This window comes from Gambusia affinis, linkage group LG18, assembly GCF_019740435.1.
Source record: "Gambusia affinis linkage group LG18, SWU_Gaff_1.0, whole genome shotgun sequence".
Lineage (NCBI taxonomy): Eukaryota > Metazoa > Chordata > Actinopteri > Cyprinodontiformes > Poeciliidae > Gambusia > Gambusia affinis.
Window position 1 is genome coordinate 9809777 of NC_057885.1, and position 25701 is coordinate 9835477.

General features: G+C 41.5%; 1 protein-coding gene across 9 annotated transcripts in view; it reads left to right on the forward strand.

The window, feature by feature from the left end:
* Nucleotides 1-25701, forward strand: part of clcn3 (chloride channel 3) — a 34916-nt gene that overhangs the window by 7020 nt on the left and 2195 nt on the right. Inside the window, exons 2-15 of one of the 9 annotated variants that reach the window (XM_044097338.1) lie at nucleotides 373-554; nucleotides 12085-12245; nucleotides 13244-13343; nucleotides 13855-14042; nucleotides 14437-14559; nucleotides 15454-15660; nucleotides 16005-16085; nucleotides 16171-16423; nucleotides 17095-17387; nucleotides 17469-17655; nucleotides 18538-18936; nucleotides 19760-19976; nucleotides 21090-21165; nucleotides 23263-23300. In XM_044097338.1, coding sequence (XP_043953273.1) covers nucleotides 392-554; nucleotides 12085-12245; nucleotides 13244-13343; nucleotides 13855-14042; nucleotides 14437-14559; nucleotides 15454-15660; nucleotides 16005-16085; nucleotides 16171-16423; nucleotides 17095-17387; nucleotides 17469-17655; nucleotides 18538-18936; nucleotides 19760-19976; nucleotides 21090-21165; nucleotides 23263-23277 — 2463 coding nt within the window. In that variant the 5' untranslated portion in view covers nucleotides 373-391 and the 3' untranslated portion in view covers nucleotides 23278-23300. Of the gene's footprint in view, nucleotides 1-372; nucleotides 555-7039; nucleotides 7471-12084; nucleotides 12246-13243; nucleotides 13344-13854; nucleotides 14043-14436; nucleotides 14560-15453; nucleotides 15661-16004; nucleotides 16086-16170; nucleotides 16424-17094; nucleotides 17388-17468; nucleotides 17656-18537; nucleotides 18937-19759; nucleotides 19977-21089; nucleotides 21643-23262; nucleotides 23301-25701 lie in introns of those variants that run through there. The other 8 variants (XM_044097332.1, XM_044097334.1, XM_044097333.1 and 5 more) reach the window with 8 other exon arrangements.

Consider the following 25701-nt stretch of genomic DNA (forward strand, 5'->3'; position numbering starts at 1 on the left):
TCAGATGTTTATTTGTAAGAAAATGTTGAAAGCCATATGCATGGCCAAATCAATGAATACCCAGTATTTCGATGCAACTTTACAAAATGTGATAAGTTTTATGAATACTTTTGTAAGTCACTCTAGATCAGGATAAAGTGGAGATTTACAGGACTCTACATGTGTGTGCGAATGGTTAACTTTGTGCTCATCCAACTTTGGCGTTTATCCACTTCAGACGACAGTGTGCATGCTAACAACCCATCCTTACCCGTCGGTGTGTAGCAGCTTAGACCCACCCCACCTCCGTAGACTCTGCGATGTAGACTCCTCGCAGCACAGCCTGTCTGTATCTTCACCAGTCCCCTCCTCACTCCCTCCTGTATCATTCAGGGTAACGGCGTGTTGCTAAATGGAGTCGGAGCAGCTCTACCACAGAGGCTACTGCAGGAACAGCTACAACAGCATCGCCAGTGCCAGCAGTGACGAGGAGCTGCTGGATGGAGCCGGCATCATCATGGACTTCCACACCACCGAGGATGACAACCTGCTTGATGGGGACGCTGCCTCCCCAGGTAGGGAAGATTCCCCCAAAGAATTTGATTGGTTTTTGTCTGGAAACTCAAAGCTTCCCCCTGTCACAACTCAACCTTGACGAGCCATGTTTTGATCAAACTTTGAGCGATCAATGGCCTTCTGTTTTTGCCTTCTTGCGAAAGTGTAACCAAAATGGACGTCTTCAGTTGTGAATCGCCTCTTTGCTGAAGTCGAGATGTTACACGACATCCATATGTATGTGTTCACCTGTCTTGTGTCTTTTTCATCCAGATCCTTAGAAAACCTTCTACCCATTCTTCCAAGCAGCATCACAATCCTCCTGTCATTATCATGTAGAAACTCTTGCAAATGGTTGTACTTTCGTTGAGGTCAGTCTTGAACTGGATACGAGTCCAAGGCTGCCGATCCACTCTCCTTGGTGCTGGGTTTTGGTTGATTTTTACTCTGGAAGTTTTCCTTCTTTTCAATATTAGTCAAGTCTCACTCTAGCTGGTTAATGTTTGATAGGTGTGTCATCATTGACAGTGTGTTCCTCAATATGTGGGTGTTGATATGGTCAAGAATGGGAGCCCACAGGAGGTTTGGTTGATGTTCCGATGATGTCTCTCCGGACTTGGTCTTGGTGTATTTCTTTGTTGATGGCTGTCATGTCCAGATGACACTGATGCGCTCTTCAACAACATTGCTAATCCAGTGACGTAAATCCATGGGCCAATCAATAAATGCAGTCATATGCCAATCAAATTGCTTAATTAGCCAGTTTGTACCACCCCTAAGGTGGCCCCAGAAATGGGCAAGAAGTGTGCAGGAGCTGCAAATGGAGACAAATCTGACTGGGTTAAAGACATGTGGGCGAAGAAGGGGCTTTTGCTGTCCGCTAATATTTAGACCAGAAAAGTTGGTGAATAGAGTTACAATCTTAAGATTTATGATTGGTGAAATCTTGATATTTGGTAAATAGAAACAGGATGATAATAAAACGGTTTCGGCATCTTTACCACCTCAGGTTGGTTAACAGGATATCATATAAAATACAGGGTCTTTTTTTTTTTTTTTTTTTTTGCGTAAGAGGGTTTTATTAAAGTTTTTATTTTTACTACGTCTTCACTCTATTAATAGCCTACTTAAAGACTTCACTTGTGAAACTTTGAAACGGTTTGTAAAATTTAAAATGAAGTTGTTTTTTAAAATGTATTGTATTATATTGACGACATTTTAACAAAGTCTTCAAGTCATCCACATTTCAAATTAAATATGGAGTTGGCAAATCATGAACTGTTTTATAGAACCGGTCACTGGTGTGAAGTAGGTAAAACAGGTTTGACCAGTTTAGGTAGTAGTAAAATCTAAATCTGATTTGGCAATTGTAAATTCATTAGACTTGTAGGCTAGAGCAGATTAGAAGTAGCATCACATCGTTAATAGCAGTAAAAAAAATCCCTTTAAGTCAGGGGTAGAACAGATTCAGGGGTTTTTTACGCTACTTCTGTATCGTATGCAAAGAATTCATAACCTTTTGTTAGATAAAACTATTGCTGAGTAATTTGAACGCTTACTGTAAGACTTTTACCAACTTTTTCCCTTCATAAATTCCACATCACTAGTGTTCAAATAAGATCTGCTTCTCTCTCCGCCCCCCCGTTCAGAAGAAGCAGTTTTATAGCTGAATGTGAATCTGGACATGAAAGGATCATTCTAATGCATCTTATGTAATTATCAATGTTTTAAAGATAAGTATAGCTTTATATAGGTGGAAACATGCCAGCAGTGTAGGTAATTGTTTTGTGTTGACTTATACAACACCTTAAAGTGACAACATTATTTAGGTAGGATGATCTAGGTCGATGTCAGGATCTAATTGGAGCGTGAAAGTAGTCAACCATCTATTTTTGTGGAATTAAATATTTCAGTTCTTTTGTAGTTCTGTTTGTTTGGATCCCGATCTTCTGCTCTAACTTTAGAGTCCCAGTTTCGTGCAGTCTGCTCGGTGTCGTCACAACTAGTCTTACCTGTTTAAGTGGTTTTAATATTGCTTACATAAACTGAATTCCTAGTGTTGGGTGTAAAACCCGTTCATACCTCCGCCTGCCTTCATGTTTCAGAATTCTCAAATCATCCCCGTTTTATTTTTTTGTTTTAGTCCCATGTATTTATTCTACAACTCAATGACCCTGACAGACTTATTTGTTATTTCCACACGCATGCTGGTGGATCCTGTTCCTCTTCCTTCCCTCCTGAGTCTGCCACCCTCACATTTCCTCACGCGTGAAGCTGATCAAGCAGAAAACTCACTCACTTATTACGGCGCCACAGGAGCTCAATTTGGTGCAGCAAATACGAAAAGCGTGCTTTATATTTGAACATCTTTACAACTTACATTGGCTTCTCTTTAAACCAAACAGAAACATTTTTAAACAAGATTCCTCTAAAAGGTAGAAATCACAGTAACAAAATGAGCTAATGAATCCTGGTTCTGGAGAGTGAATAAAAAAGTAGATTTCATCACCAGGACGTTTTGTGGGGATTATATTTTGCTCTACGCGGTTGTTTAGTCGTCTTTGTGAAACGGAGAAAGGCTAAGATCAGTCGTCTCCCCGCCCAGTCTTGAGGTCATGCCTTTTTTTTATTTTTATTAATGTTAAGGTTGGCTACTTCTTGACGTCAGCTTCTAATACGCTGCAGTTCTAAAAATAAATACAATGTATTTACTTACAATCTTACTTTATTTATGGAAAATATATTGATCCTCAGCTCACCGATCTGAACCTGTTGGCTTTTATGACCTGATTGTTCCACCATGACCCAAAAACTGCCAAGTCAAGCTATGCTCATTACGTGAAACCAAAATGCAATCCTGAAGTGTAGCTGTGAGCATTTGCTACTAAACTTAGTTACCTAAACGAAGAAAGTCCGTCTTACCTCGCCAACTTGAACAATATTACTCCCGGTATGCCAGAAAACGGGTTTGGCAAGAATTACATTTTGACATTCTCACCATAAATTTCACTTCTTTTATTTTTTTCTTTCTTTGTTTCAAGTCAAGCTTAGAGTCCAACACAGTGAAACTATCTCCCCATGTTGCTTTGCTGTATTTGTTGGTTCTTCTGGATATGTTAGAAGTTGAGTCTTTGCATCTTAAGGCTAAAATACTTAAACACCTGATGAGCAAGTTTGGGCCGACGCAAAACAATGCAGCAATAAATGACAGAGTCGCTCCTTTGTCTTTAATGGCGTCAGAAAGCATGTCTTACAGAGTGAAGCTGGGTGCCAACATTTTTGGCGTGTCATTCTGCGAGGTTGGACTCAAAGCATAAAATACTTTTGTATGGCTTTCATATTAACGCGTTTGCAACATTTAAGCATTTTAAAATCTTAACATTAACACTAAGCAGTGTCAGTTTTGTAGACTCCTGTTACATCTTTATTACATTATATTTAGCATTTCTGCGTCAAGTTTTGCCTGTTGGCATCTTTGTGGAGAGTTGAATTGTTTAAGATTGTGGTTGTCCCATATTACCTTTTTGTAGCATCCATTAACTTATATTAATTTCTCAGTGCTAGATTCGGCCTTTTAATAGTTTTGTATTACATTTTCTGGCATTTGACGACCTGTTTCAACATATCGTGTAGCATTGCGTCAACATCTTAAATATATTAGTATTGCTCATCTTTATAGCTTGTGAATGGAGTTGCTGCAACATTGCATAAAGACTTTAAACATTGTTGTGTTAAGGCTCTGAATATCACAGTTGCTTCACAAAGTATATCCACACTGAATAGTAAAAAATAAAATAAAATAAAATCTTTCTTTAATGTGAACCTTTATGCCGTTAACGTCAATGAACTCCTTAAGGAATTTTAATGTTGTTCAGGTCAATAAGCATTATTAATGTAAAGACAGAAGCTTGGCTTCTTTATTGATCTTCTGTATAATTCTACACTGAAACATGCACTAATGTCAGTTAATTAGTGGCCTGGGGTGGATCTACGTGTCGGACTAGTCAGGATTTCAATGACAGATGAGTAACTTCATTCCATTGAACCTGTTCGACAGCCAGCTGGTCAGTCTGGACAAAACGCTTCTTTTGCGTTAGTTTGCAGCCTATTCTCTACCTCCTCGTGGTATTCGCCAGGGGTGTGTTCACAGAAAACTTTGCGAAGTCCTCCTCGGGTACAGCGCTGCCAGGCTTTCTGTCATCCATCACATGGAGTTCAGCACCGAAGGGCTTCGTTGGCTCAGCAAGAAGCAAGAGAGCAAAAAAAAAAAAAAAAAGATCAAACGTTCTTGTCGAGCTGAAGCTGGTTTTATGGGAGACATTTTAGGTTTTATTTGATGATCTCACTAATATTCCTTGAGGAAGGAGGGGAAAAGCTATGGCTGAAATCACCTGATTTAGCGGCCATCAACAATGAGGTACCTGAAGGTAAGCACCATGGAGGTCTAAAGCATGACAAGCTGATTTTTTTTATTGTCTAGTTTTACCTATTAGTAAGCTAAGATCGCACTTTAAGTCTAGGGAATTGCAAAGGATTATTTTTGTTTTATGTCGTAACGTGCTATTAAATTGAGTTGCCCCAACGCCTCTGAAATGTAGTGGCTGTGAACTTTAAATCTTTTCAAGCTTCTGTGTGGTAGGATAAGTTTACAACGTGTAGCAACAAACCAAATTTTAAAGAACCTAAGGCATAAAACAGCAGACTCTAATAATAATAGTAATTTGTATGCGGTTTTATTGTTGTCATTCTGACTTGGAGAACGCCTACAAAAGCTTTTGCAGATCTCTTCTGTGGTTTCGTTGAGCGTTTATTTGATTGTAAGCAGTTTGCAGGTATTCCAAGTCAAATTGTTGCAACAGCACATTCATTTTTGTTTCATAATAGTTTGGTGCAGGTGACTGGGTTTTGCACCCCATTATCCCAAGGTTTTTGTTTGTTCATGATTATGCTGAAAATCTGCATTGGGCTCATTAGAGTCATTTGATTTTATAGTAAATAACTGTACGACTGCACTGTCAGTTCAATTCAGGCTCCCATTTCATACCTGTGAAACCATTTATCAGTTGTATAGCTATAAACAAACTTGTTTCATACCAATGTACAATAATAGCAAATTTCATATTAATTTCTTTCTATATATCGTGTAGATATTCATAAAATTTAGTAAATCCCACATTTAATTGCTTCTTATGTTCCATTGCGTTTTTATTAGAACCATCTCGTTTAGGTGAGTTGACTCAGAAGTGGATCGTGATCCGTGATCACACCTAAACACACTTTATTTTCTAAATGATTGGGACACCAATTCAAATGATTAAATTCAGGTGTCCCCAAGCCTTTCATGGCCTCAAGTGTATACAGTTCAGCACCGAGGCTTGCAGGCTGCAAACGTCTGTCAGAGTGGGTCGCTCTCAGGGGCTCAGTGTGGTACCGTGATCAGAAGCCATCTGTGAAGTTTGATGTGAAATGTCCTTATGGTTAATGGCTGGTGGTGTTCTATCACAGTGGACGTGCAGATTTACAACGTAATCAGAGGTCACCAGTTGTCTGTATAGGCCAGTGGTGCCCAAAGTGAGTCCTGGAGGGCCGGAGTCCTGCATGTTTTAGTCCTCTCACTGGTTTAACGCACCTGTATCAAACGATGGCTCATTAGAGGCCTAAGAAGAACGTTGACATGCTGAAAAGGTTGTTACCAACACCAGGGAGAGAAAAAAAACTTGCAGGATGCCGGCCCTCCAGGAACCACTTTGGGCACCCCTGGTGCAGTGAATAGCTACAGACTTCCAAACTTCATTAGCCTTCAGATTAGCTCAAGAAGCAGAGCGTTTTATGAGTGAGTGAGAGTATTATGGATTGTTTCTCTTTGGTCAAGCAGCTGCTTCCAAGCCAAGTACAATGGAAACCGTCAGATACAGTGATGAAAAGTCATTAGTCGTCTTAGCAACCTCAAGACAGATGACTCCTTTGCCTGATATTTTCATATAAAAACTACAAAACAAATTGTGTTAAATTTTGACTTTTTTTTTTTTTTTTTACTCCTCATTTGACTTCCTTTAGCTAACTTTAATTTTACACCATTAATTGGGACACAATTCGTGGTGTATTGATTTGAAATATAACTTGTTTAAGCAATTTTTTTAACAAGAAGTAATGTCAAAATATATATCATTTTATATAAAAAGTAAGATCAAGATATTCTTATGTAATGCGGTAAACTAGTTTTTGTTACCGATCTACATTTTTCCTTCACTCAGTACTTAATTTTTTTCACTAGCAGGAGGTTAATTATTATTATTATTATTATTATTATTATTATTATTATTATTATTATTATTATTATTATTCAAATCATTTAATGAGGATAAACTGTCATTTGGCTCAGCGCTGAGAATGAGCCGGTCCATTTTAAATGCCGTCAACGTCTCTAAACCCCCCTGTGACCCGACATCTTGGTCTCTCCCGTTCAGCCTCAGGACTCTCGGACCTCCCATAGCAACCAAAGCAGGCAGGGCTGACCGGCTCTGCGTGATCGGCTTTCTGTGTGTGTCCGCGCGCGCCCGCGTGTGTGCGTGAGGGAGATGACATCATCAGCCCTCACAGTCAGCTGCTGCAGTGGAGAGCGAGATAGAAAGAAAAGGGAGGGGAGGGAAAGACAGGACCGTGCGTCGCCACACACATTTCTCTCCCCTCTCTATCACACACATGCGCGCGCACACACACACACGCGCGCGCGCTCTCGGCGTCACACAGCCTTGCTTGTCTTCCCTTGGTAAACATGGCAGCAGCAGCGAGAGGAGTCCCAGTGAAGCCCAGCTCGCTTTTAGCCTAGCTTCTTTCTGAGTGTCATTATGGAGGAGGAGGACGCGGCGGCCGACCCCTATCTGCCCTACGACGGGGGAGGGGACACCATTCCCCTGCAGGAGATCCCTAGAAGAGGTACGCCACGTCTTCTCCGATTCCCTCGTTTCCTCACGCCTCTACCACAACAGAGGCCAACATCCTCCGCCTTCCTCTCAGGGAATGCGTGGATCCGTACGGGAGGCAGACGCAGGGCAGGTTCAGCAGCCGCAAACGTTGGGGCGTAAAAACCGAACGTTGTTTTTATGAATACAGCTCCTGTCAACATTCGGGACTCTGTTGATCATTGACCGGCAGTGTGTGCGTGTGCGCAAAATATGACGAGATAAAGAGAGAGGTGATTTCGCATGAGAGCTTCGGCCTGTTTGCAGAACACCTTACAGACCTTTATCTTCCCAACCGATGGAAGGACATGTTGGACCTCAATATGTTGATTTAATGTTGGCATATGAAGACATGCAGTATGTAGGGAACACCTGTTTGCTGGTTTCAGTGTGTTACGGGTGGAACTGGTTCTGCTGGATGAGGTTGTCTGTTTTTTAATTGGTATTGTGACATTTTCAGTCCTGGAGCTTTATCTTGGTCTTCATACGTGGCCTTTAGGGAGACTTTGTTCCTGTGAGCCCTGGTAAATTATCACAGTGAGCGAGCAAAGACAAAACACTCCGAGTTAAGGACACAATAACATGTCTCTGTTTTATTTCTCTATTAACTTAGATAAAATGTCTGTTTCCTAGTGCCCTGTTAGTAAACTCACCAGAGACTGCAGTGCGAATAAATCAATTTCAGCAGTTTTTGCCAAACAGAACTGTAGTAATTTAGTCATTCTGGGGTTGTTGGCCTCTAAGTTTTTGGCCTTTTCTTGATTTGTGGACAGTACATCATTGGTAAACACCAAATGTAGTTCCTTGAATTAATGCTCAGTAATATTTCTTGATTACAAAAACCCTCTCAGATCTGCTTCACCCTGTCCCCGTGCGGTTAATCCACAGGAAAATACAGTTAGGGATGGATATGTACCAATCAATCGGCCAAAGATCAAAATCAGTTTTCCCTTTACCATCTCCAGTCAGTGAGCCGCAGGTCAAATACTCAAAATCTTATTACTTTTTTCTTCCCAGTCACTAATTGCATCAAACGCGCTGGCTTAAACCATTTATCTGGTATCGATATAAAAATCACTACATTTGTTAGGGATATTTGTGTAGACCGTCAGTTTGGACTGAACCAGCTGGTGATTTATTTGCACTGACAAAAATTATAATCTGATTCCTGATAGATTTCAGTTGGTTGCTTTTTTTTTTTCCACCTCCCTTCCTGCTTGTGTTCAGTACTTTCCCCCGTCGTTTCACATTATTACACATAACTTAATTTCTGAATTTATTTGTTTTGGGGGGGGGGGGGGTTCTCTGTTGCTACCAAAACCCGGTGAAGATTTCATGTCAATTGCGCCTTTAGAAATATGGTTACCATGACAAATTGTGACGTATTCAATGCTTATTTTACCTGTTACAACCTGATTTGATGGGTTCGAAAGCGAACTGGTAATATCCGTCAGTCAGAAAAGCCTGATTATTAAATATCTGGTTAAAGATAAAGTAGAATTTAGTATCTTTGAGATGGAGACAGAACCTCCAGCGGTTGTCCCGTCCTCCTCTGTAGAGCCGGCGCCGGTCGGCAGCGGGGGCTCGTTGGGGCTCAGTCGGGTTGTCGGGGTCAGTCCATGATCACATGACGGATGAGCAGGCTAGCTCTGCTTCAGTGCTGCTGATTCAGAGCATCTTAACCAGCTGCCTGCAAAACCTCCCCTGAGCTGATTTACTCCAGCTCAGGGGAGGTGGAGTAAACAAGACGAGGAGCGGCCTCCTCCATGCAGCTACAGAAACATTATGAACCATTATTAGACGTTAGTAATCCAGCTGGCATTCGACATTCACTTAGTCATTTTGAGAAGTGGCTTTGACAGTCAGCGAACCTCTGTGTTCACTGACGCGGCGTATTGGTCGTTAGGCAGAATCTGCAGCGTCACTCTGCTGCTGCACACGGGGACGAAACGGGAACCTTATTTCGTGTGTGTCTGGATGTTTGCTGGAGCGTATAAAGCATATGACATGCGACTGCGGTCCCCTTCGACCTCTGTTTTCCACGTCGTCACCACTACTTTCCTCGTTCAGCCCGACATTAGTCCATTGTCATCAGGAGCAGCTTTGTCTGATTTATCTTATCACTTCGAAGAGCTTTTCTTTGACTAGAAAAATGGTTTTTCAAATCTTAAAACTGTTTTTAGCTCAAGGTCATTAATCAACCCAGTTTGTTGTGCCAAATTGTTATATTAAATCACCAAACTGCTTGTATTTTTGGTCATTTTTTTTATTGTTTAGTTGGCTGCAATTTGCCATCCTGGTGCAGCCACAGCGAAGAAGAATATGGAGTTTTACACAGACATCATTTGAAGGCATCACAGTTACAATCTAATAATACAGAGTCCAATGGAAATCAGTTAATTCTTGTCGTCTTCTTATTTGGTGATGCTCACATATTCCAGGATAAACAGAAATTTGTGAAGATCCAATAGAGTGGACATGAATATGAATTGTTATTGCAGTAGTTTCAATAGGATTGCTGTAAAATGACTCCTGTTCAGTGCTGTTTATTTTATTGTTTCTCATTGTGTTTGCCTGTTGGAAATTTTATAAAAGAGATTGTCCTTTTATGAAAGTCATAAAATATTATGTTTAATCCTTATTCATATGTGATTTGTGGAAATCAGTGACATTCATTTTAACAAGTAAAGCAACAACATAATGTTATATAAACATTATAAATATGAATATTACATTAATGCATTATGAATATTCTCCTCATATACATAAATACTTATAGACTTCTGGGATACAACACAGATTAAAGTGAAATAAACAAAAGTAAAATATTTTGAGTCGCTCCTGTAAACACTCTCCTGTACATTGAATCTGATTCAAAGGAAATCTGATCATCATTGTGTTGTAGCACTAGCTTGTATCTGCTGATGAACTGAGAATATCACAGCACTTTCTTGCTTGTTTTGGGTACAGAAGGTTTATTTACAGGTACACATTCCTAGAGAAAAGTCTAAACTCCATATAATTTCACTGTTGTGTCAACAATATGATGCTAATTGTCTCCGCTCTCCTTTCCTCTCCCACACACAGAGGAGGAGGAAAGGAGAGCCCATTTCAAACTCTGATGAAACTGTTTGCGTTAATCCCAAAGTTGACCTAATTTCACTTTACGGCTACAATGACCAAGTCCTCAGAAATAATACTCTTCCTTATCTGGTCCCAGTGTTTACTCCCACACCTTCCTCAAGAAATATTTTATAGAAAATAACACACAATCCAATTTTATGTTCATATTTTAAAGTCAAAATTCAGAAAATCCTAATTTCACTCTTGGTTTTCTCCTCGGGACACTTCCATGCATTTTCTCCCCAATAAATTTTCATTTCTGGCCTCAGGATACAAATCAGGGATGATATTGTAGCGGAAGAATTTCCTGCCAGTAGTGGAGCATGTTGGTGGTGTGTCGATATCAACCTATTACCATGAATCATGTTGCTCTTCTGCTGCTTTATGGCCACTTTTATGACTCTTGTTCAAATCGCTTGTGTTTGTTTTTAAGTTTAGTGCCGATTGGGGGGGATTAACAGCTATGAACAAACATATCTCTGATGGTAATTACCCTGATAAAACTGCAGGAATGCCTAATAAAAGGAAAACCCCTTCTACTTCTTTGCCCTTTCTCACAATACAGCCACAATGACTAATGATTTTTCTTTAATTGGGGTTTGATGAGATAAAGCAGCACAAAGTAAAGCGTAGCTGTGAAGCAAAATGACAGAGACTGATGGAGACTGTCTCTGAACACAGCTGTGCAGCAGATTCTCAATTAGATTTAGGTCTGAACTTTGACTAGGCCACTCCAGCACACACAATATGCTTTGACTTGAACTGTTCCACTGCAGTTTTTACCATCGGCTTCTGTAGCAGTGCCTTTCTTCCGCTTAAGATTTGCAAAGTCGACTCATAGTTGTCCTGTAGAAAGATCTTCATGTTTGTTCACTGATGTTCTCCTTCAACACTTTGAGGTATTCATAGCACCAACTGCTAGGTGTGTGCGTTTGTTTAGTGCAGTGAGTTCTGTTTTTAAAAGTCACTGATCAGAACTTGGACGCCCATATTTATGAGAATCGGGCTGATATTGCCGAAAGCAGGAGAAACGAGTTGAATCCCTGCTACATGCCTCACTTTGTCTCTGTTGTCTCCCTTCAGACAACAATGTCTTTGTGTGGCTCATGAATACTTGGTGTCTTCAGAACTTGGCGGTCTTACAGTCTCAAATGCCACAAGATGGCTTTTCAGTCAGGATTTATGAGTCTGGTTCTCTGCGACGTAAAGACATGAAACTGAAATGATTTAATTCTGTAGGAGTGCACATTTAATGTAGGATTTTTATCGTTGGTGCAATAAATTGCAATTGTTCATTAAAAGCCTTAAAACTGTCTGTATCTTTATTTATTTATTTATTTTACAATTTTTCTTCACAGGTTTTTGTCAATTAATGTGTTAATGTTTCCCACTGAACGGAACAGAAACTGTCCTCTGGATTAGTACAAACTCTTACTCCCTCTGTTTTTGTTTTTTTGTACTCCAGGCTCTAACTACGCCATGTCTAATGGCGGCGGGGCAGCCAGTAGCACCACCCATCTGTTGGACTTCCTGGAGGAGCCCATTCCAGGAGTGGGAACGTACGACGACTTCCACACCATCGACTGGGTCCGCGAGAAGTGCAAGGATCGCGAGAGACACAGGAAGGTGAGGACACCGAGAGGAACTCGTAAAAAAATAAAAGTAAAGACGTTTCCATAACGACAGAGAACATTCAAGAAGATCCAACCAGTTCTGTACAAAGTGAAAAACATGAGAGATGGTTTATTTCCACTTTACAACGCCTGGATCAAAATGAGGACATAAAATTGTGGGTTAAAATGTCAAATGAGGTTACTTTATAAACATTGCCAAACTGTAAAAAAAGAAAATGGAAATGCAACATCGTAAAATATTTAAAATGTTTTGTGTAAAGGACAGGTGAGCCAAGACTGCAGCTTTCATATTCTAAAGGATTTGAGGCTGTAATTGCTGCCAACGTTTAGTTTTTGTTTGTTTGTTTGTTTTTGAGGGGCTTCTATCTTTAATAAATTTGCAAACACTCCAAAAAAAATTCCAAATGATCGTAATGACATATTTGTCTGTAGAATAACAAAATGTGGGAAAAAATTTAACATACTGTATGTCATAATAAATCTCTCAAATTCTACTAAAACTTGCAAAAAATAAACAAACACATTCCCTTCATTGTCTAAATTTTATCTGGGGATTTTTTTTTGTTATCTTCGCTCTCATCCCAGTTTAAATCGACATTTTATTTTACTCTAAACTCTCATGAACGCGCCGTTCTTCCTCCTGCCTGTTTGTTTCAACACCTTGCTCAAATATTGACTCATTGTCTTGGCAATCTATCCAGGCATGTTTCAGTGCAGGACGTTTGGATGCTGATAAGACTTTAAATGATATTTGAATACTTTGCGTTTATGACCCGGTCGTGCCTGGAGTACAGGAAGTGCTGTAGTAAACCGCTTCATTAAATCAACAGTGGAGATCAGGCCAGAAAACCTGCAGCGGATTACAGAGCTGCTTCTAACCCGGAGTCGTTTCCCAACCTTTGACCTACTTTCGTATCAGTCTGTGTTTTTTTTTTTTTTGTTTATTATGCCTTTTAATTAGTTTTGATTTGCCTCATCGTGTTTGCACAGATCAACAGCAAGAAGAAAGAGTCGGCATGGGAGTTCACCAAGAGCCTGTACGACGCCTGGTCCGGGTGGCTGGTCGTGACGCTCACCGGCTTGGCATCAGGTAACAAACTCGCCGGACGAAGAAACGGACGGCCCGTATCTCCTGTGCTGGTGACTCTCACATGCTCCGCCTGAGGCGCGCTCTGCTGTTTCCCCTCCTTATCTGCTGATCTCACTTCTCACCAGCGCACCGTTCTGCAGAGCATCGCCAGACAGTCCAGTCGTCACGGCTGTAAAAATCCAGCCACGTGCTGTTAGCAAAACATAGAGCGGGCCAACCTTACCGCCAGTCTTTGCTTTAAAAAGACAATCTAGCTGGCTTTATTTTGTTTGTTTGTTGTTTTTTTTTATTTGGTGTTGGATAGCATTTCATATAATCCCTTTCAAAAATAAAAATTGCATTTTGAGTCGCCGATTGTTTTTGTAGCCTCTGTCTGGATTAAACACAGGCAAGCTAACTTTCACATCATTCCTCTATTTATTTATTTTTCCCCCCCTTCCCACTTTCTGTCTCCTCCCTGCCTCTGTCTTCTCTCCCTACTTCCTCCTTCCTGTTTCTGTCCCTCCGCCAGGTGCTTTGGCTGGCCTGATTGACATTGCTGCTGATTGGATGAATGACCTGAAGGAAGGTGTTTGTCTGAGCGCCATGTGGTTCAACCACGAGCAGTGCTGCTGGACGTCCAATGAGACCACCTTCGCTGAGAGGGACAAATGTCCTCAGTGGAAGAGCTGGGCCGAACTAATATTGGGACAGGCCGAGGTAGACTGATAGACCGGTCTTCTTTTATACCTAAAATGTATCATTTATGTGTCTTAAAGAGCATATAATGCTTAAATATCATTCCATTTTTACAAGTAGTGAATGGAAGCAGCTGAAAGTCTCACCATAAGCAGTGCATGTTTTTCTTAGTTCAACTTTGCTATGATAACAAACCTTTCAAAATGTGAAGATGCGTTAAAGCTTCATCACAGCAGAGTTTTAAAATTAATTTCCTGCTTTAGATCTTTGGAATATTTAGCTATTAAAAAGCTTCTCACGTTGACACTGACTACCAGTCGGTTCATGATTTGAACCCAGCAGTGGAGATTATTTTTCTATATAATTGTGTGCATATGGTGAAAGCGTTTTCAGGTCATGACCTCTCTGTCTGCAGGGCCCCGGCTCTTACATCATGAACTACTTCATGTACATCTACTGGGCTCTGTCCTTCGCCTTCCTGGCCGTCTGTCTGGTCAAGGTTTTTGCTCCGTATGCCTGCGGCTCAGGAATCCCAGAGGTGAGGAGAACCATGGAAATCTCGAAAACACAGTTCAGACTTTCTACGAAAACGCAGTTCAGACTTTCTCCTGCTGTATTTCACTGTTACCTTTTTTCTTTTTTTTTTTAAGTTGAAGAAAGTTGGGGAGGTTTTTATGAGCACATCTCTTAATGTTTCCCAGGTTAGGGTACTTTATGTGAGTGCTAATTCAGGGTCCTTAAACAGTCATAAATTTGTGTGTCTAAAATAAGGCCTTAAAGCAATTTATTATTTTAAAAGTAAGTTGGCCTTAAAAATGTAAATCACAAGTCTTAAGTTTGTTGTGGCAGGACCTTTTACTAGGTTTCTTTGTTTTCTTGAGGGATTTCTCTGTCAGGCAAAATTTTGAGTCCCACACAAACTTCTGTTCTGTTCCTTGAGGTAGTTGCGGCTATCAGTAATTAGCTGCTAGTTTACCCTTGCTGGCTAGCTGGCTTTTTGTCGTATGTCATGGGAAAGTGAAAATTTATCTCCAGTTGGCTGGACGACGTTTGTGTTCACCAACCCTTACAAGACTGGGTTCGAAAGAACTTTTTAGCTTGGAACCACGGGGCTCAAAGCTGTAGAGTGCTGTATGCAGTGTGAGGAGCACAAAGCAGCAAGGCCTCCCATCCATCCCTTATATTTATTGTCTTATGGGGTCTTAAATTTCATTGAAGATGGCATTAAAAAAGGTCTTAAATTTGACTTACTGAAACCTGCAGAAAACCCTGAAACAACACAGTTTTCTTCTACTAGTTCATGTTTGTTTTTCTTTTGAGTTTGTATTTTAATTACTTTTACCACAGTAGTAACAGAGAAATGTAAAACCAAAGTGTTTAGCATGGTAAAGATCAGCTTCACCTCTCCCACTCTGCTCTTCGCTGCACACAGATCAAGACAATCCTGAGTGGGTTCATCATCCGGGGCTACTTGGGTAAGTGGACCCTGATGATTAAGACCATCACTCTGGTGCTGGCGGTGGCGTCGGGGCTCAGCCTGGGGAAGGAGGGCCCCCTGGTCCACGTGGCCTGCTGCTGCGGGAACATCTTCTCCTACCTCTTCCCAAAGTACAGCAAGAACGAGGCGAAGAAGCGAGAGGTGAGGGAGTCGACGTTTGGTGTTTGAGCTGTTGGGTTTTAAGTCAAGTTTATTTCTATCACACATTTCAGCAACAATCTCAAAGTGGTTTACAACATAAACATCATTAATCCAGCAACCAATTATGATACAAAGCAACAAAACATAAGATTTTGTCAGTCAAGTGCTATCATCATGCAAACATACATCAACTATGTTGAGCAATGTTTTATTTGCTGCTGATCAAAGACGACTCCAAAATGGTGGGTTTTTAGCTTTGGTTTTAAGAAACTCAGTGTTTCAGCGTCTTTGCAGTTTTCTGGTAGTTTGTTCCAGATTTGAAACTTAGAGTTTAACCCCCTCAGGTTCTGTCGGCCGCATCGGCTGCTGGGGTCTCTGTAGCTTTTGGAGCACCGATTGGAGGAGTTCTGTTCAGCTTGGAAGAGGTAGGTCAGGTCTTCAGTGTCATTTTTCCACTTTTGAATCACAACGTCAAACTTGAACCCTCCAAACTGGGCTCTCTTCCTGCAGGTGAGCTACTACTTCCCTCTGAAGACCCTGTGGCGCTCCTTCTTTGCTGCACTGGTGGCGGCCTTCGTTCTGCGCTCCATCAACCCCTTCGGTAACAGCCGCCTGGTGCTGTTTTACGTGGAGTACCACACTCCCTGGTACCTCTTTGAGCTCATCCCCTTCATCCTCCTGGGGGTGTTCGGAGGACTCTGGGGCGCCTTCTTTATCCGAGCCAACATCGCCTGGTGCCGGAGACGCAAGTCCACACGCTTCGGTAAGCACAGCTGGATTCTGGGTACATACCCCAATGTTTACATGGTGTCTATCCATCCTTCAATAGTCTTAAGGTCATTTTTTTTTTTTTTTTTTTTCCATTAAGTCCTTAAAATGCCTTAAAGTTGTTAAAGAAAATGTAAGTTGTCCCTAAATACATTAATCAGGGGTCTTACGTTTCGTCATAGCAGGACTATTTAATCTATTCTTTGTAGGGTTTTTTTTTTACATGGAACTTTTCTATCAGATAAACGTCAACGTCTTTGCTCACTGTGTTCTGCGACTCAAAGCAGTTAAGGCTACTGCTAACAAGCTGCTAATGTTTGGTAGCTAGCAAGAAAACAAACAAGCAAACCATTAGTGGCTAGCATATAGCACTTCCATTATGTGAGAAGAACAAAGCTGCTGCCACAAGCAGCTTGAAATTTCACGGTTTTGGTCCACTGCATTTCTTTTGTACATCTCTGTTGAGTTATAAGTCTTACATTTTATTCATAGTGATCTTAATAGGTCTTAAATTTGAGTCGATGGAGCCTGCATAGCCCCTGGCTTTTATTCATGGGTCACCTCAAACCAGTTTTTCTCTAAACCCAGAAGGCTTAGGTCAGATTTCAGGTTATGTGAAGAGTTTTTATATATCCTCTACTCTGACGCTGCTCTCTCTCTCTTTAGGGAAGTACCCGGTGTTGGAGGTGATCCTGGTGGCTGCCATCACAGCGGTGGTTGCTTTCCCTAACCCCTACACCCGTCAGAACACCAGTGAGCTGATCAAAGAGCTGTTCACCGACTGCGGCCCGCTGGAATCCTCCCAGCTGTGCCAGTACCGCAGCCAGATGAACGGCAGCACCGCTTACACAGACGACCCCAACCAGCCGACAGAACCGGGTCTCTACTCTGCCATGTGGCAGCTCTGCCTGGCGCTCATCTTTAAAATCATCATGACGATATTCACATTTGGACTGAAGGTGATCCCCTGAAGGAGGTCGATGTTTGTCCCGCTTTATCTGTAACGTCACCTGAACCCCTCACTGCGTCTCGTCCTTTAGGTACCGTCAGGTTTGTTCATCCCCAGCATGGCCATTGGAGCAATCGCAGGGCGAATTGTCGGCATCGCCATGGAGCAGCTGGCGTATTACCACCACGACTGGTTCCTGTTCAAAGAGTGGTGCGAGGTCGGAGCCGACTGCATCACTCCGGGCCTCTATGCCATGGTGGGGGCCGCAGCGTGTTTGGGTGGGTAACCCAAGGGTAATACGTTGTACGTCCATGGACTGCTGCCAGATTTAGACCACCTTTTTTTTTAAAGTTAATATTACTAAGGAAAGACTCCTATAAGTTTTATGTATCGGAGATGGTTTAAGTTATCTAAGGCTACGTTCACACAGCAGGTGAATGCAAATTGGATATTTTTGCCCATATGTGTCCCATATCCGACTCTCCACTCTGGACGACCCAGTTCCAATATTTTCAACCTCAAAAAACGCAGATATGTGCCACTTCCATATTTGGAACTAAATTGGATACATATCCAATTTTTTTCCAAAGTGTTTGCAGTAGGTACAGTCATGTCCCATTTACTCTGACTTTTACGTCATCGATAGGCATCATAATTTTGCGGCAGAAGAAGCCATATCAGACGTAAATAATGGCTGGGAAAAATTCTGAATTCTGAAATTATGAATGAAATGTGTTCCAGTGAAGTGCATCCTGTCATCATGAAGTCACTGCTGGTTCTGACTTATGTTGGCAACCGTTCCTGAATAAACTTTAAAGTCGCTCAGCATCTGTTACTATAACGCTGTGGGACGTGGCTTTGGGGTGGAAAACCGTTCACACAGAAATCTAAAAGCCATCACATGAGACAACGATGCAAAAAAAAAAAAAACCCTGCTGTGTGAATGCAGCCTAACTCCACTCTTGTGCTGCGATGCATAATTACAGTGTTGAAAAATTATTCATAAAACTTGAACTTCTTTATATTTGCCACATTATAACTTTATGACTTGGACTTAAACTCCCATTAAGCTGCTTTTAGATTGAGTTTATATTCTCTTCGTATGTAAAGGTCGTTGGCTGTTCTTCCTGTGTTTTAAATGTGTGTCCTCTGTCCCGTAGGTGGCGTGACCCGTATGACTGTCTCACTGGTGGTCATCGTCTTTGAACTGACCGGCGGCTTGGAATACATCGTCCCCCTCATGGCCGCAGTCATGACCAGCAAATGGGTGGGCGACGCGTTCGGCCGCGAGGGAATCTACGAGGCTCATATCCGTCTGAACGGATACCCCTTCCTGGACGCCAAGGAGGAGTTCACTCACACCACGCTGGCCAGAGACGTGATGAGGCCCCGGAGCAGCGACCCGCCGCTGGCGGTGCTGACGCAGGACGACCTGACGGTCGAGGAGCTGCAGGGCATCATTAATGACACCAGTTGTAATGGTTTCCCAGTGATCGTGTCCAAGGAGTCGCAGAGACTGGTGGGCTTCGCTCTGCGCAGGGACATCACGATTGCTATCGGTAAAACCGCAAAGATCATAAGTTACAGAAAATGTTGTTAAAATACTCAAATAACAGGTTGCTTGTGCATCCTTAAAAAGTCTTAAATCGATGTATACAAATTAACGCATCATAATGTCCTAAATTGATTTTTTTAAAATGGAAGTTGGTCTTAAACACCTTACATCCATGTCTTGAATTTTGCTGCTGTAGGACTATTTAAAGATTTAAAAAATTTTTTTGTCTCGAGACTTTTCTGTCAGGCATCAGACATCTTCATGACATTCTGTTCATGCTACCGCTAACTACCTGCTAATGTAGTCATACTAGCTAGCCAGCTTAGTTCTATCAGGGGTTAAGTCCAAATTTATTGCCAGTTGGCCGGACGACGCAGGTCTTCGCCATTAGCTCACCTGCTGACCCCATACATTACTATGTGCATTCTCTGCAAGAAACAAAAGGAAGATTGGCACACAAAATGGTTGGTGATGCTTCTGCTAGCATTGATCTAAGAGCAGCATTTGGTGTGACAAAAACTCTGAATTTGGAGGATTAATGGATCTTAAGCACCAGACTTGCCTATTGAAGATTTTTTTTTTTTTTTAACAAAGTTGAAATACTATTTGTTGTTACCTTTGAGGGAAATACAGCTGAGAATATATACAAGTACTGAAATATGAGATTTTCTTTTATACTTTTCTTTCGTGGTCCAGGTCTTTAAACTTCATTTAAAATAGTCTTTAAAAGTCTTAAATTTGACTTGACTTGCAGAAACCCTGAATAACCAAATTGGGACAAAACATGAAGCTCTAAATGTTTTTGGGTTTTTTTTCCATCCCAACAGAAAACGCTCGCCGCAAGCAGGAGGGCATCATGTTGAACTCGAGGGTGTACTTCACCCAGCATGCACCCACCCTGCCCGCCGACAGCCCCCGGCCCCTCAAGCTGCGCTCCATCCTGGACATGAGTCCCTTCACCGTCACCGACCACACCCCGATGGAGATCGTGGTGGACATTTTCAGAAAGCTGGGGCTCAGGCAGTGTCTGGTCACTCACAACGGGTAAGTAGGACACAGCTGGAGAAGAGCAGGGGGGGGGGGGTCTCCCTACCCCACGCTCCCTCCCACTCCCTGGAGGATTGCTTAACCAGTCAGGGTTTGGCGCTGTGTACCATGAAGCACATGTACCCACTGCCTGGTGCTGCATGGCCTCTCAGGTTCTGCATGGCTCGGCCTTAACTGCTGTGCTGCACTCACTTAATCCCCTCACTGAGCTGTAACAGGCAGAATCCTCGAGCTGCTGACTAAAATCTAACTACACAAACACAACAGGTGACGTTTTGGGACAAGAGTTAGTGAAACTTGTTGCCGTGAAACATGAATAAATATTTTTTTAAAAAACAACAACGTGGTCGAGATCTAAGAATGTTCTGGCTGTTCTTTCAACAACTGGAACCACCAGCGTTTATTTATTATCGTCCAGGCTTTGAAGGTGTTGGTTTTTGCAGAGCGCTCTCTGCTGGTGGGAAGGAGAAGTTGTGCTTGATTATAGTTAATTTATCAGATGAGCTTTCAGGAACAGAGCAGCAGTGGGGTTTTTTCTGTTCATATTTTTTTATCATTTTATTTCAGTTTTCAATCACAAGTTGGTGATATTTTGTACTTTTATTGACAATAGAACTTTAGAAAAAGACCAAAACAAACATGTCTTTAAGTTCTTAAAATGACAAAGTGTTCATTTTGTGAAATTGTAATATCAAAGTTCAAAGGCTTTTAATTGGATAAATCAAAACAAAGTAGTGCAGTTATGTCAGAGTTAATGTGTGGATTTTATGTTTTATGACTAAAAAATGTGAAAAAAATTATGAAATGCCAAGTATTGGTGTACTTCTGATTTTGGTCTTCTTATTGGTTTTATTGGCAGAAAAATGTAAAATATCACCATGATTTATTAATACTTGATTATCACAAATGAAAAGTCACTTTTTTTTTTTGTGGTTCATTGTTTAAATTCAGTTGTGTAATTTTCAGTTTGCATTTTACTTTAACCTCAGATTGTTCATTTTGTTTCAGTTATTTATTTGTTGTGTATGATTTGTGTCTCTGCTGTTTTCGTTCTGTTTATTTGTTGTTGTTGTTGTGGGCAGTGTACCGAGTAACAGGTGTGTGTTTCAGGAATGTGTTGGGCATCATCACAAAGAAGAATATATTAGAGCATCTGGAGGAGCTCAAGCAGCAGACGCAGCCCCTGGTGACTAGCCCCGCCCCTTTACCTCCCCTCCACACTGTCACCTGTCTCTTGGGCCACGACTGTTAGAAGGGGATGCATGGAAAGTGCTGTGGAAAACTGTTGACAGTTCCCGACTTAACATTAAGACTCCTCTCCCTTTCCTCTTGATTTCACATACTCTGTTGTTGGTTTGTTGTGGGTTTCAAACTCATGAAGAAACATCTGCCGGTAGTGGGCCTCTGGCTTCCATCTTCATTGCTTGTAGCTGTTGCCGTTTTGGAGCCCATCACGCGTTAAAGCCTGCGTGGAGTTTTGTTGGTCCTGTAATGGCGGACCTGAGTGGGAACTGTCGCCTTCGTCACACAGGAGCTCCTTTCAGACATGATCTTTGTGACTTCCTGTAGGTGTGCCGCCACCTATTCAGCCCCCTCTCATGTTTGTTTGAGCCACGCTGCTTACTTTGTCAGAAATAAAACAACCTTTTATGGCTGCAGCTGATTATTTCAGTAATTGATTATTCTGCTCGTTATTTTTGTGATTTATCGATTAATCGTACAAGAAAAATCAGCAGATTTTTCTTTTAACTACTTCAGCTTGTTTTGTACCATATTAGAAATACAAAAAAAATTTAGAATATTATGTTTTAAGTAAAAATAAATAAATAAATATTTTATTGTCTTAAATAGCAATAGCATGGCATCCCTTTTGTGAATGCTTAATAATTTGTAGAAAAAGATGCATCTTCTGCTAAAAAATACTCCCAACATTTTAACTTAATTTCTTATTAAATGGAAAAACAGCAATGGCAAAATTGTGTTGGCAGGATAAATATTTGTAATGGAAGTGCAGCTACTGTCTTCAGTGTACTCCATTTTTTTACGTTTTCTTGACAGTGCTAGGCTAATGTTAGCGTGTTTTCTCTTTGTCTTCATATGACTTGTTGATAATTTATCTTGCATCACATTTCTGTGCCGTTTCAGTCGGCTGTATGAAAAGAAAACTCTTGGTCTGCCTCATAAGCTTATCTGCACTTTGATTGTTTTAAAACCTAACCACTGCTGTTTCAGCTGCTCTCAGCGTCTTGTTGTAGCCAATCAGTCTCTCTCTTTCGCTAGGGACACCAGGGTAAAAGATGAAAAGCGTTGTGGAAAAACCCAGACTTTTTACGTGTTCAGCACATAATATAGTTTTGCGAGCTGCGCACAGCTAATTGTACCTTAATTGTACAATATTTTAATCATACTTAATATGCAATCATGAACTTAGTTTTGACGAAGGGACAACAAATGCAGGTCTTGAATACATTGCTCTGCTGGAATCAGAGATCTAGAACCTTAACATTGAACCTTTTTAAGATATTTGAGCTCTTAGATGAAGGCACTACCACAGAGGTTTGCATGTCTGAAAGGGGTTCTGTTATGTCCCATAGTGCAGCTCATCCCATTAAACTGCATTTGCACCAGCTGTAGTTCTGCTTAGTGCTCTCTCAACCGCTTCATGCTAGCACCTCAACAAATCGTTCATCACTCTGCATTTTCACAGATATTCAGTCATTTTGTCCAAAATTATTCACACTTGAACTGAAGTGGAGTTTTGTTTGCCAAACTGGTTTTATCTGGCTGGTTCCAAACAAGTGACAAAAACCAGTAAAATGGGGGTAACATGTTGTTCTTGTAGAAAAAGAACATGTTAATAAAGAATATATTCAGTGTAACTCATCTTTTGCAATCAATGACAGATTTTTTTTAAATTAAATTCTGCGTCGTTGTTGTCACTTGCCTCTGGAAGCCAAAATAAAGCCATCAGCAAACTAAACGTTCACCTTGGATTTAAAAGTAAAAAACTGTCTGTGGGTGTGGATATTTTTGGGCTAAATTGCCGAAACCATTTAGTAGCTTTAGGATTTTGACCAATCAGAGATGACCCTCCTCTGTATGTTTGCAGTCATGACGCCTGTTGTGTGTCTCACATCTTCTCATCGCAGCAGTAGTCACTCATTTCATTCTCAAGCTCACTCTCCAAAAGATTTCTCTCTCCATTAACGGCTGCTTTTTTTCCCCCCCTTGTTTCTGTTATTTATGGTGTTGACTCCTCCGTTTTACCCCCCGGCTCCCCCAGAGTGACGGCATCTGACCCGCGGCCCAAACGACGACTTGGCGAGTAGTTAGCCGCCCTGGGAAAGCGGACCACCGTTATTTTACTTATCACTTTAAGTTGGAGGGTGGTTTTATAATTCCAGGAGGAAATCAACCTGTAGAGATGTGATCCACACCCACAGTCCCCTCAGTCGCTCGTAGTGCCTGTGGTGGAGTGGTGCCAGTAGCTGTAGCTTAGCTAGTCAGTGTGTGGTGACAACATGGGATTAAAAACCGCTCCCAAGCTTTAACCTGCCAGTGTTTCCGTTAGCCAGCAGAGTCCTGCCTTTTTTTTTTCCCCCCCCCCAACAGATTTATAACGTCAGAACCCGAAAATAAAGCACAAGGTGTCCAATCTGTGCACTTATAACTAGAGATGCACCGTGGCTAATGTCCGATTTTTATGGAGTGCAACTTGCTAAAACCCAAGTAAACTTTTAGGAAAGAAATGATACAGGAAGATTTAAAAACTGCATTCAGATTGTTTCCCTAACATCCCTCCAATAAGTGGCTGTTCATTATATTCATTTGGACACTGTTGAAAAGAAATTGACTGTTTTAAAACAAATTATTACAGTTAACATTAAAAGGTGACATTAACATATTCTATTAGCAATTAGCATTACAAAGAATGACACTTTCTGTGTGTATTCCTTAGAGAATAGACTTGTTTTCCTTAATCTTACGATTAAGGAAAAAAAGCAGAACTAACATTTCCAAATGCAGTTGGAGTTTCAAGACTCAAAACCATTAAACTTTGCTGTAGTTCCCAGTCGTCCCATTATCTGCTTAAATACTTGCTCTCTTTTCTCAGACTTGTCATAAAATAATTCTTCTAAATGGCTTAATATCACTGATCCTATAACTGGACAATAAATCAATATATATCGCGTCTGATAGAATATTCAGTCATTTCACTGAACTCCGATCCAGAACTGCACAGCATTCTGGGGGATGTAGGCAGATGAAAGGCTTTCGCTGCTCAACTTTTCACAGCCAGCTAAGCAAGGCTGGTTACCTAGCAACAACCTGCTGAGTAACCTGCGCAGCAGCAGTTTAAGATTTCGCCCTCATGCCTCATAGTGGAGTGAAAACTGTGGTTGGAACAGGAAAAGTCGTGTCACCAGTTTGGCATCATTTCAGATATTTTAGACAAAAAAACCCCCAAAAACCCTGATCAATAAATATCAATAAACTGATATGAAACGCTTATATCGCAATACAATTTTCAGCTGTATCGTTCAATAATTATCGATTGACTGATATGAAACACTTATGATATGTTTTTTAGCCATATCGTCCAGCCCTAGCTGATCCTAAAAATAGCTACCTCTCAATCTTTAGTAACAGCTTCCACACTGAAGAGTGTGGAACGGTGTGTTAACTAATCGGAAAAAGAACAGCTCTTTGAGTTTAACCAATCAGGGCCGATCAAGCTGAAAGGTATCCGGTCGCCAGCTGAGTTCTCGGTGCATCTCTAGTTGAAGTTGTGGCACATTGGATTCCCATGGATAACAAACAAGTTAGCCTCAATTTGTTTACTTTTCCTCCTCGGATTTAAATAGTACCACATGCCTGATGAGTGCTTCGCCCGAACTGTTGGGTGTATTAGCAGCCCTCACTGTGGACGTGGCGCAGAGCCTTCCTTGTGTTAAATCCAGAACGTTTCAACATGGTAACAGAACATCAGGTTATTTCAACCATGGCTGGACGCTGCTGGCATTAGTGGGAACACTGTGTTCACCTCCCTTCACCTCACCTGGTGCTCTCTGATCATGACAGCAGCACTCGGTCTGATCCGTGTCAGGTGTTCAGCACCCACACCAACCACAGGTCGTCCCTTGCTCCTCTCACTCAGACCTGGGGTCACATTTTCACTTCTCCTCACCACCAATAAGCTCTACTTCCCTTCTAGGGTTTCAGACAATCTGTTCTCTGTAGCGTCGGCTCTGCAGCAGTCAGCTGGCTTCCTCTTCGCCTGACCTCAAATCAGAGCGCACTCTACCATCATTTCTGATGTTCAAGCTCACGGCGGTTTTTAACCAGCTCAGCTGGGGCGCTCCAGTCAGCAGGAAGTCTCTTTACTGCTAATGTAGCGAAGCGTTGGGTAGTAAACATCTCAGCAGTACAGATAAGAAGAGGAGGAGGAGGAGGAGGAGGAGAGGGCAGTCATGTTGCAGGCGTCTGAATTGGTTACAGATCTGCTAAAAACATTAATGAGTCACGCTAAAGTGGTTGTTCCAGTTTATCATGACGTTTACTTTCACGCCTTAACGGTCCTTATTGAAAATATCCCTAATGGATATTTCGGAGAACAGAAACTTGGGGAGAATATATGACGTCATGGTTTGTTTTGTTTTGAATTTGAACCAAAAAAGAAAAGACTGAAATATTGTTGCGTTTTCTACATCGACTTGGAATG